General features: G+C 39.0%; 1 protein-coding gene across 2 annotated transcripts; it reads right to left on the bottom strand.

The window, feature by feature from the left end:
* Window positions 1–1,197: 1,197 nt before the first annotated feature.
* mrpl52 (mitochondrial ribosomal protein L52) lies at window positions 1,198–9,885 on the bottom strand. Of its 2 annotated transcripts, XM_061960988.1 has the most exons (6): window positions 9,827–9,885; window positions 9,484–9,553; window positions 2,805–2,872; window positions 2,668–2,732; window positions 2,433–2,596; window positions 1,198–1,885 (listed from the first exon to the last, which is right to left on the bottom strand). In XM_061960988.1, exons 1-5 carry the CDS (start codon window positions 9,858–9,860, stop codon window positions 2,444–2,446), a joined length of 390 nt encoding a protein of 129 aa, XP_061816972.1. In that variant the 5' UTR covers window positions 9,861–9,885; the 3' UTR covers window positions 1,198–1,885; window positions 2,433–2,443. The 2 variants fall into 2 exon arrangements, with proteins under 2 accessions (XP_061816972.1, XP_061816971.1); XM_061960987.1 differs by lacking the exon at window positions 1,198–1,885 and having other exon boundaries at window positions 2,350–2,596.
* Between the last annotated feature and the right edge of the window lie 2,786 nt (window positions 9,886–12,671).

The raw sequence follows: 12,671 nt of genomic DNA, 5'->3' as shown, positions 1-12,671 counted from the left end.
TGTATGTGTGGGGAAAGAAATCACAAGACTATTTCATCTCTACAGGCCTGTTTCATGAGGGGGGGTACCCTCAATCGTCAGGAGAAAAAAAATCGTCAGAAAATCTCCTGACGATTGAGGGTACCCCCCCTCATGAAACAGGCCTGTAGAGATGAAATAGTCTTGTGATTTTTTTCCCCACACATACATATATATATATATATATATATATATATATATATATATATATATATATATATACATATATATATATATATACATATATATATATATATATATATATATATATATATATAAGAAATAATTGACTTTCAGTTAATTCTAGCTATATATATTTTTTATTATATATATATATATATATATATATATATATATATATATATATATATATATATATATATATATATATATATAAATAAAATAAATACTTGAATTTCAGTGTTCATTTATTTACACATATACACACACATAACACTCATCTACTCATTGTTGAGTTAAGGGTTGAACTGTCCATCCTTGTTCTATTCTCTGTCACTATTTTTCTAACCATGCTGAACACCCTTTCGCAGGTACCCAGAAAGGTTTCGAGTACCACCAAAAAAACTGAATCTCTGAAGACAGTATAAAAATCTGTGTTAAAGGTGTACAAATACTGTTTGTATAATAAGCATGTTATTTTTTACAAATGAGGGTTAAGAGTTCAGTACTAAAAAAAAAAAGAAAATAATGTGGCTTAAGTACAGTTTTTTAATTGAGCTGCTGCATTTTTTGGTTGGGTTGTTTATTTATTTTGAGTAACTTCTATACATTTCTAAAAGGGGAGGAATGTAATAGTGATCTATGTTTGTCTGTTGCCATCTCCTGGTGAATGTTGGCTATAGCGTACTGGGGTTACTTTTTGGTTGGCCAATGATTTACGTGGTGTTGCGCACCTGACGTCACTCAGGTCCGCATGGAGCTGGAGGGGGCGTGACTTCCAGCTCTGCCTGAATTTCGGGAGATTTTCGGGAGAAAATTTGTCCCGGGAGGTTTTCGGGAGAGGCGCTGAATTTCGGGAGTCTCCCGGAAAATCCGGGAGGGTTGGCAAGTATGCCGAATGCAAACAACCTTGCCTAGTAATGGTGCAAAAAAAAAAAAAAAATCAAAAAAATCCAACCAACACAAAATATTAACAGACATGGTCACTGAACTTTGTGGATATTATAAAAAAAAAACGTCCAATCACCATAAAAATATAAAAATTACACCCATCCATTACAAAGCATGATGGGAAAATGACTGGTACTTTTTAGAGGCGGTATAGTACCGAATATGATTCATTAGTATCGCGGTACTATACTAATACCGGTATACCGTACAACCCTAATATACATATCCATATATATATATATATATATATATATATATATATAGCTACTCTACATGCAGTCGGCTTTCGGCCCTCAACGACATTTAGCCCTATGCGGCCCCCAAGTCAAAACGTTTGGACACCCCTGGTGTATGTGTTTGAGTGTAAAACAAAAGAAACAAGACCAATAAAGTTGTAGGTCTTGACTGTGACACTGATTCTATAGACATGGCCCAGTCTACTTCCTGTTTGTTGGTTTGTCAGCTGATCTTCCCCCGCCCTCACCTCACATTGCCTCACCCCTCCTCCACTGCTGACTTGTGCACAATAGCCAACAACATCTGCTTCTCATTTCCTCAAAACCAAAACAAGCAGAAGGAAGGACCAACAGGGCAAAAGAAGAAGAGAAAAGAAAAAATTTTGAGTTTTCACTTTTGGAGGTCTTTGATGGTCCAGGTGCGAGGGTCCCATCATTGCCCGGTGGACCACTTGGACATGTCTTGCAACATCTTGTGGAGCCACTGTGGTCGCAGCTGCCTGAGGGAAGTTAAGACAAGGAATGAGGGCAAGGGAGGAAGGAATTTGCAACTCAGCCCCTGGCGGGACTAATTATTACTAACGTGATTGTGGCTTCTTTGCTGAAGTCTGCAAAGAGCATGGAAGTTTTACACAACACGAAAAAGGTAGAAAATAATTAAGGATGGATGAGCTTACATTATTTTGTAAACGCTGCCTCTGCAAAACGTTTACACCTCAATGAGGCTTCATACTGGCATACCAATACACCCTTCAAGATTCTACACCTGCACCTTTACAAACAGATAGCTGCAACCCCAAAAACAAAACAGATATTTGGTTTGTGCAAGTTGACCTATGAAGTTCCTACTGAAGAGAAACAAAATGGTGTTGAGCCGCCACTGTTTTTCACAAGAGAATTGCTGCCCTCTAGCGGACGCTCAAAAACATCACCTGACAACAACAAACACCAAAGATGCCAAACATCCAAATAAATCCTTTTATTCCACATAATAACCAGACATAATTGAAAAAATCATAATATTATACAACATGACAGGGGATTTACCAGGACTGTTTCTAACTTGGAGTATGCTTCTTGTTCAGTAGCTTTCCTTTGGGTTTGAGCATGAGAGACTTTTTGTACTCCTCCATTCTTATAACGTCGTCCTTTCTCTCTTGCCAAGACTCCATGCCTTTGTCCATCTCAGAGTTCAGCATCAAGATGCGCCTCTGCGGATGAGACAGTGCACGTTTAACGCTTGTAAACGCTGCTGTCATGTTTCGGGTGGAGGGGTACTTACGGCTAAGGCCTCTCTCTCTTGACGCCTTCTTAACACGCCCTTCAGTGGAGGTGCTGGTCTGCCATCTGCTCGGGAATGTAAGCAGAATATTAACCCCAAAGTCAAAAATGAAGAAAACTTTAGGCCGTGATGTATACCTGCAAAAGACCAATCAGGAAGATCTGTCAGGGGTCCATACGCTGTGCCATTGCGTGCAAATCCATGCCTAAAAACATACGAAAAAGCAATGTACGTGTTTTAAACTGCATTTAAAACGTAAATGACAACCACAACTATGCAATTATAATATTGTCACAACAGGAGTGTAACTGTCGCTATTTCAATCAGCACATTGTGACTGCTGTTTACATTGTTGTACATTTTGGTTTATTTAAAGAAATGTACCTGTTCAATGCTTGTACATGAAAATATTACTTCTAGACCAGGGGTGTCAAACGTACGGCCCACGGGCAATGATGGGACCGTGTGCCATCATTTCTTGCAATTGCACTTTGAGAAACGTTGTTCTTAAACTGTTTGACTATTTGCTCACGCAGTTGTGGACAAAGGAGTGTACCTCGCCCCATCCTTTCTTGTGAAAGACTGAGCATTTTTTGGGAAGCTGTTTTTATACCCAATCATGGCACCCACCTGTTCCCAATTAGCCTGCACACCTGTGGGATGTTCCAAATAAGTGCGGCTTCGTAGCTTACCAAAGTCGTACTAAAACATTTTGATACATTTTTGAGTGCCGTGTGTAATGTTCTATATTTTCAATGGAACATTTAAAATGTTGTTGTTGTTTTATCCTACAATCCCACACACTGGGTGTGGTGGGATTGTTCTCTGTATTTGGCCCGTCACCCTTGGTCGCCCCCGGGGAGGTGGGGGGAGCGGTGGGCAGCAGCGGTGGCCGCGCTTTAACTTTAAATGTCAAAATAATATGTTTTTGTTTATATCCCAACGATGCCAACATTGAGTTAGCATAAATCAACTTTTGGGTTAAATAATTCAACCCAATAGTTTGGTTGGGAATAACCCAACATTAAGTTATCATAACTCAACTTTTTGGTTGAAATTCAACGCAAAAATTGGGTTGAAGAAATTAACCCAAAATAAGGTGTTCGTCCTTTTCTGAACCAGCAATTGGGTTCAAATTGGGTTATTTTTGTGTAGGCTTTTGTAAACAGTTCAATTAAACATATACTGGTCTTTGTTACTGGTACATTTTTCACCTTCATATTAACATAATGTGCAAATATCGATAAAAGTCTTGGTTTTCTAATAAATGTGCCCTTTTAATATTTTCAAAAGTAAGCATATTTTAATCTTTCATTACGTGTGAATGGGTGAATGTGGAAATAGTGTCAAGGCGCTTTGAGTACCTTGCAGGTAGAAAAGCGCTATACAAGTATAACCCATTTACCATTTGTTTACTTGAGTCATATTTCCATCATAGTGCAGTCTACACGCATCTCTTATGTTTCACTGCCATCTACTGGTCACACTTATCATTACACCATGTGCCAATGAAAATTGCTTCGAGGTCGGTGCGCAAAACCAAAATTATTCCGTTCATTAGGCGCACTGGGTTATAAGGCGAACTGTTGAGTTTTGAGGGGGGAAAAGGATTTTAGGTGCGCCTTATAGTCTGGAAAACACGGTACGCGCACGCACATACACACACACACACAATTGACCAACCCATCCTGCCCCTTTGCAGCTTTTTTGAATATTTCCCTAATTTTGAGGTGTCAAGGTTGGCAAGTATGACCTACACTGGTCTAAAGGCATTGCACATATGGACTGGCTCCTCACAAGTAAGTAAACATTAGACTGCAAAAAGTCAGTGTTCAAAAACAAGGGAAAAAAATACAAAAATTAGGGGTACTTTACTTGAACTGAGCAAAATTATCTGCCAATAGAACAGGAAAGTTGGGCTTGTCAAGACTTTCCAAAAAAAGTTAAATTAGTTAACCTGAGTGAACCCCAAAATACCTTAAAATAAGTATATCCTCACTAATAACAAGTGCACTTTTCTTGGTAGAAAAAACAAATATGAGACCTTTTTTCTCAGTATGTTGAAAAATATTCTTAAATTAAGTAAATGCTAGTGCCATTATCTTGACATAATGATATGCGCTTGGCATTACATTTCTTGAAACCAGCAAACTTATACTAAAAACTAGTTTATTTTTCTTAATGGAAAGGCAACAAGGCAACCGCTCGTTACTCTCGGGGTCTCCTAGCCGCTCAGGCAAATCATATTGTCTAAAGATGCATTTTTCCATCGATAACATGGCATCATCGTGCCAAGTGCATGCTCTTTCAGTCAATTAGTGCGCAAGGAATATATATATATATATATATATATACACCGGTATATATATATATATATATTTTTATTTATTTATTTTTTTTTTTAATTGTAATTTTGAAGAATTTATCTGAATGTGCATGAACTATTTCTGTTCAAAATTGTTTGAAATGTCACATGTCATCTGTTTTAATTATGAGACACAATTGTATCAAAGTAGGGCTGGGCGATATGGTCTTTTTTTAATATCGCGATATTTTAAGGCCATATCGCGATACACGATATATATCTCGATATTTTGCCTTAGCCTTGAATGAACACTTGATGCATTTAATCACAGCAGTATGATGATTCTATGTGTCTACATTAAAACATTATTCTTCATACTGCATTAATATATGCTACTTTAAAACTTTCATGCAGAGAAGGAAATCACAACTAAAAGAAAATCACAATTGTTTTCATACGGTGTTGATCTGGAAATGTTTGCCTCTGCCTTTTGATGGTGTGGACGTGTGGCACCAAACGGAGATATTGACGTGCGCAGTAAGCACTCTTCATTGTCTAGCGGGTGACTTTTCAAATGATGCTACATATTAGCAGTGTAGCCGAGTGTCCTGGGTTCGACTATACAGTGTACTTATCTAATAAAATAATAAACGGGAGACATTAGAGCAGGTTCGGTAGCCATCGCTTCTTTAATGTCAACATCACACACCTCCTTCCACAACCACACACACCCTACGTCACAGCCCTACGGCAACAACTCTGGAGGGACAAAACTCCTCTTCCTTACCTAACACACTCCGGTAACTTGGGACACCCTGAACTGTTTGTTACAGCAGTAATGCTACTTTTTATAGCAACGCTTTTGCCCCACACTTGACAAATTACGGTTGTCTGTTCGACATATTCCCACTTGAAGCCAAACCACCGCCAGACGATGGACCCCCTGCTGTTTTTCTTGGGAATTAATTATTCCTCCATTTGTTACCAGATTGGCACCTTCTCTCTCTTGTATTACCGCTCGCACCACTCCGCTAACATCACAGCTAACGTTAGCCATGCTGCTACCTCTATGCTGGGAGAGGGCGTATACGTATGTGACGTATGTAAGAAGGTGCGCTTGCTGTCTATGAGAAGGAGAAACAGGAAAGTGCGAGGAGAGCCTGTAGTGTAATGCCCGCAGCTAAAAGCAACTGCGTGAGAACGTATACTCGATATCACGATATAGTCATTTTCTATATCGCACAGAGACAAACCCGCGATATATCGCCCAGCCCTATGTCAAAGTCACAATTTTTTTTATTCATGCTTGAAATAAGAAATTATTACTTTGAAAAAGCAGTTTTATACTTGTGAGTGTTGATGACACAGCTTTGCAGCAGTTGATGTTCTAGTTTCAAGCATCTTTTACTCATTATAGGTCATACAATCTCAGCAACAAGCTGTAATATCTTACTGAGATAATTTAGGACCAAAACCCTTAAAACAAGTAAAACACTAACATAAAATCTGCTTAGTGAGAAGGATTATCTTATCAGACAGAAAATAACCAAATATCACCCTTATTTGAGATATTTAATCTTACTTAGATTTCAGTTTTTGCAGTGTACTTTTGATTGATTTAAACTTTTATTAGTAGATTGCACAGTACATATTCTGTACAATTGACCACTAAATGGTGAACGTTACTTTTGATTGATTGTAACTTTTATTAGTAGATTGCACAGTACATATTCCGTACAATTGACCACTAAATGGTAACACCCGAATAAGTTTTTCAACTTGTTTAAATCGGGGTCCACGTTAATCAATTCATGCTGGTACCGTAGCAGCACCTCCTGGTACCCTAGCACCTCCAAAACCCTCAAATCTAAACTCCAAACATCCCAGAACAAGCTAGTCAGATTACTTCTCGACCTCCACCCCAGATCACACCTCACTTCTACCCACTTCTCCAAAGTGGGCTGGCTCAGGGTGGAGGACAGAGTAAAACAACTTGCACTGAACCTAGTCTATAAAATCCGCTACACCTCCCTGATACCGAAGTACATGTCAAACTACTTCCTTAACGTAAATGACCGCCATAACCACAACACAAGGGGGAGCTACACTAACCACGTTAAACCCAGATTCCAAACTAACAAAGGTCTTAACTCATTCTCTTTCTATGCCACATCAATGTGGAATGCGCTCCCAACAGGTGTAAAAGAAAGTGCATCTCTATCCTCCTTCAAAACCGCAATAAAAGTTCACCTCCAGGCAGTTACAACCCTAAACTAACACCCTCCCCGGATTGTTAATAATCAAATGTAAACAATCAAATGCAGATACTTTTTCTTATGCCTTCTGCTCTCTCTCTCTCTCTCTCTCTCTCTCTCTCTCCCCCCCCCCCACCCCCACTACTTGCTGTCCATATCCTACCAAGTCAGACCTACACTGTTCCAATATCCAGTTCTCTGTTCTCAATTGTTGATGACTGATGATAACAACCAAACCCGCCCCCCTCCACACCCCGGATTGTAAATAATTCAATGTGATCAAATCAAATCAAATCAACTTTATTTATAAAGCACATTTAAAATTTACCACAGGGGTAGCCAAAGTGCTGTACAATGAGCAGGTTAAAGATAAAACGAGTACCGAGCAAACACAACACAACACAAACAGAACATGATAAAAAATAAATAATTAAAATAGAATTAATAAAAACATAAAAACATAAAAACATAAAAACAGGATCACAGCAGGTGTATTATGGGGCGCCATTGCAGGATGGATATCACTCAGTGTTAAAAGCCATGGAATAAAAGTATGTTTTTAAGAGAGATTTAAAAACAGGAAGAGAGGAGGCTTGTCTAACACTCAGGGGTAGGTCGTTCCAGAGCTTGGGAGCAGCAACGGCGAAAGCTCTGTCACCTCTAAGCTTCAGCCTTGTGTCAGGGACCGTCAACAGCAGCTGATCGGCTGATCTTAAGGATCGGGTGGGGCAGTAAGGCTGAAGGAGGTCGGAGAGATAGGTTGGCGCGAGGTTGTTTAGACATTTAAAAACAAATAAAAGGAGTTTAAAATGTATTCGGTAACGCACAGGGAGCCAGTGAAGGGACGCTAAAATAGGGGTGATGTGCTCACGTCTGCGGGTCTGTGTTAGCAGACGAGCAGCAGAGTTCTGCACGAGCTGCAGGCGGGCGAGGGAGGCCTGGCTAATGCCAACATACAGGGCATTACAGTAATCAAGACGAGTCGAGATAAAAGCGTGGATTAATTTCTCAAGATCATGTCTTGATAGAAGCGGTTTCACTTTCGCTATTTGGCGTAATTGATAAAAGCTTTTTTGAACGACGCTGCTGATTTGTTTTTCGAATTTAAAATCTGAGTCAAACTTTACCCCCAGGTTTGTGACAGAGTCGCTGAGATACGGGGTCAGAGTGCCGAGGTCAACGTTGGGGGAGGGAGAGCGACTTGGACCGAACAACATAACTTCTGTTTTGTCTTCATTTAGGCTCAGGAAGTTAGCTGAAAGCCAGACTTTGATGTCGTGCAGGCAGTCAATAAGACTTTGAACCGTGTTATTTTGTGCCATGGGAAAATAAATCTGGCAATCATCGGCATAAAAATGAAATGCAATACTGTACTTCCTAAAAATAGAACCAAGGGGGAGAAGGTAAAGCGCAAATAAAATTGGGGCAAGGATTGAACCCTGGGGGACCCCATGTGGTAAAGGAGCTGTGGACGACATAAAACTGTCTACTTTTACACAAAAACTCCTGTCGGTTAGGTACGACCGGAACCAGTTGAGGGCGGCGCCCTTAATGCCCACACAGTTCTCAAGACGAGTGATTAAAATTTGTGATGATCTTGTGTGATGACTGTATTATGATGATGCTATACAAGTACAACCCATTTATCATTTATTTATTTATCATGATAGTATATATCTGTATCATGAATCAATTTAAGTGGAAAAACTTATTCGGGTGTTACCATTTAGTGGTCAATTGTACGGAATATGTACTTCACTGTGCAACCTACTAATAAAAGTCACAATCAATCAATCAATCAGTTTAATCCGTAATAATCCAACTAGGGACGGCGTGGCGCAGTGGAAGAATGGCCGTGCGCGACCCGAGGGTCCCTGGTTCAATCCCCACCTAGTACCAACCTCGTCATGTCCGTTGTGTCCTGAGCAAGACACTTCACCCTTGCTCCTGATGGGTGCTGGTTAGCGCCTTGCATGGCAGCTCCCTCCATCAGTGTGTGAATGGGTAAATGTGGAAGTAGTGTCAAAGCGCTTTGAGTACCTTGAAGGTAGAAAAGCGCTATACAAGTACAACCCATTTATCATTATTATTTATTTAACTATGGAATCGCAGCTCAGAACCACACACACGCACTAATACTGTACTCCCATTGCTGCACTATGAACTGTGTTATACCAGTTATCGTAATTCAGACTGCCTGTGAGACAGAAACATTTATTTACATTATTAGAATGTGTTAGTCCAAGGCATACTTACTCCTTCCTCCACTTTTCTCCTCCTTGAACGCCACACGTTGTGCTAAACCGTCTGCAGGAGTGTTTCAACACTACAAAAATAGGACAAATAAACAAGTTAAGAACAGACACTTCTTTTCAAAAAGTGATGTCCTTTAAAACCGTACAACTACGTCACTCCCTGAGCCACCCCGTTAGCATTAGATTTGGCCATGCTAACATGCAGTTAGTGGAATTACTCGCTTTTTAAAATAAACAGTGGCGTCAGAGTAGATAGTAGCTAAATTATAATCGTACAACAGTCAATTCAAATGCGTATTAATAGGAAAAAAGGCAGCTGTCGAGGTGATTAACCTCTGTCTCACCGGAGCAACACAGTATCCTGAAAGGGGCCGCCATGTTGCCTGTAGTAACAGTGAACCACCTGTAGGGGGTAGTAAAGACTGTATTACAAATGACCTTTTGAAGTCGCTAATAATATTGTGGGTTTCTCGTTTACTACTACATTATGGATTTTCATGAGGTGAATACAACTCTAAATAATAGGGGTGTGGGGAAAAATCGATTCGAATTCGAATCGCGATTCTCACGTTGTGCGATTCAGAATCGATTCTCATTTTTAAAAAAATCGATTTATTTTTTATTTTTGTGTTATTATTATTTTATTATTATTTTTTTTTTTTTTTTTAATGAATCAATCGAACAAAACAATACGCAGCAATACCGTACAATGCAATCCAATTCCAAAACCAAACCCGACCCAGCAACACTCAGAACTGCAATAAACAGAGCAATTGAGAGGAGACACAAACACGACACAGAGCATCAACAACAGTATCAACATTAGTTACAATTTCAACATAGCAGTGATTAAAAATCCCTCATTGACATTATCATTAGACATTTATAAAAAAATTAAAAAATGAACAATAGTGTCACAGTGGCTTACATTTGCATCGCATCTCATAAGCTTGACAACACACTGTGTCCAATATTTTCACAAAGATAAAATAAGTCATATTTTTTGGTTCATTTAATAGTTAAAACAAATTTACATTATTGCAATCAGTCGATAAAACATTGTCCTTTACAATTATAAAAGCTTTTTACAAAAAATCTACTACTCTGCTTGCATGTCAGCAGACTGGGATAGATCCTGCTGAAATCCTATGTATTGAATGAATAGAGAATCGTTTTTAATCGGGAAAAAAGTCGTTTTTTGAATCGAGAATCGTGTTGCCCTGCAAAAAATGTTCTATAGAATTTCTAAAGAATATCTCTATAGAATTTCTAATGAACTTTAGGACCGAAGTTCTATAGAATTTCTAAAGAATATCTCTATAGAATTTCTAATGAACTTTAGGACCGAAGTTCTATAGAACAGGATTCTAAAGAATGGTTCTATAGAACATGGTTCTAAAGAATGGTTCTATAGAACAGGGTTCTAAAGAATGGTTCTATAGAACATGGTTCTAAAGAATGGTTCTATAGAACAGGGTTCTAAAGAATGGTTCTATAGATCTCTAAAGAATAGTGCTATAGAAGAAAGTTCTAAAGAGTAGTTCTATAGAACAGGCTCCTATGGAATGGCTTTCTGTGGAATACGGTTCAGAATGATGTAGAAATGATTGGGCAGGCATTCTACAAAATCTGTGGTCTAACACTGGCAATGGAGAAAGACAAATATTGCAGTTGAATGAATGTTGACTTGTATTTATTATATACATGTAACTCAAATCTTGACGTAATAAATAAATGTCAGCAGCATAAATCAACATGATCACCACGCTTCCCCGACTGTTAGAGACGGCTAGACGTCCAGCAGAATTTGTTTCTGAGGCCTTCTTTTTTTCCCATTTTCTGCGCAATGTTCAGTTTCACTCCAATGATTTTCTTTATCACATTTGCTTCACTTGAGGGATGGAGCTTCTTCACAAAATCTGAAAGATCAATAAAATATACCAGAATTAGTGTCTGCAGACACCAAGACACTAGCTGTCATGCAATGAGTTACACTATGGCATTTTTCAGCTCGATAAAGAGAGTGATGTCTATCATTTAATCAATGCAATGGATAGTCAACACACTGCATACATTGCATATCACGCGTTTCTATGCTGTAAGGCACTTGCACTGCTTGACGCACACAAAATCATATGTGGTGCAATCATGCCAGGCTTTACGAACTGCAACAAATCTGTATCAAATTCTGACAGTGCATGTACACTATTCATTAGCTATATAGAGAATCCATTCAGTGTGTGAAATATTTTTCAAATTATTTTCAGGATTTCACTTTCTTGTGAATCTTGTTGTGTACTTGATGGGTGTCCCCAATGGCGTTCGAACAATCACGAAAGTGCATTAATAGAATTCTAATAAAAATATTTAACTTCAATCTGATTGAAACCATATCCACATCGGGAAGGGGATCTGACACATTCCCTATCTAAAAGTCGTTCACTTCTCAACTTGCAGCAGAACTCACGGAAATTCCCGACGCTAGTTGTTAAATAGTAAGGCGGAGAATGCCGATATAAGATATCAAACGAGAAAAAGGTGTAGATATCCGTGCGCTGCGGTTTTTGCTTTGTCACTTGATGTTGGTTTCCGACGAGATCACAGCTAATGTGACCACCCATGCCTATAAATCTGTCAAAACGAACATCTCGCAGTCAATTCATGGACCAAGCCGACTGGAAGCTATGGATATCTATACTTCATGCCAAACGATCACGGAACGACTTGGAGATAGGAAAAGGGTCAGATCCACTTCCCTGATGTGGATATGGTTTTAATCAGATTGATTTAACTTATACTCACCAATAATAGCAGACACTTTCTTGTCATCCAGTTTTGGTTTCTCATGCTTATCCTTAAAAGCATTGGATTTTTTTCCTGTCAAGCTGCTGTTGGCCAGCTCCTCTCTGGCAGAGCGACAGCAGGACGTCGAGCTGATAGTATTGTTGCCTGACGTGATAAGTCGTCCATCTTCATTAGCAGGCCAGGAAGTCCTTTAATAGAAAAAAGTACATTGTGATGCAGACACAATAAAAAAAAAAAATACATTAATAACATGAAGCTGGCGATATCCAAACCGCTCGGCTCTAACCCCAGCTATCATAATGTAAGGGTATTTTGATAGGAATCTTGTTCAAGTCAAGGGAAACATGGTAAGGAAGCAATCAAAGATGAAAAATATATATAACC

This window comes from Nerophis lumbriciformis, linkage group LG05 (genome assembly GCF_033978685.3).
Source record: "Nerophis lumbriciformis linkage group LG05, RoL_Nlum_v2.1, whole genome shotgun sequence".
NCBI classification, from domain to species: domain Eukaryota; kingdom Metazoa; phylum Chordata; class Actinopteri; order Syngnathiformes; family Syngnathidae; genus Nerophis; species Nerophis lumbriciformis.
The sequence above is the reverse complement of the archived record's forward strand: the minus strand, read 5'-3'. Positions and strand labels throughout refer to the sequence as shown.

Excerpts from the sequence above, each read along its gene's own strand:
- mrpl52 (XM_061960988.1), bottom strand. The coding sequence starts at position 9,860 with ATGGCGGCCCCTTTCAGGATACTGTGTTGCTCCG. Across the intron at positions 2,873-9,483 it reads GGAGAAAAGTGGAGGAAGGA|GCATGGATTTGCACGCAATG; the intron begins GTAAGTATGCCT and ends GTATGTTTTTAG. Across the intron at positions 2,733-2,804 it reads TCCTGATTGGTCTTTTGCAG|ATGGCAGACCAGCACCTCCA; the intron begins GTATACATCACG and ends ATTCCCGAGCAG.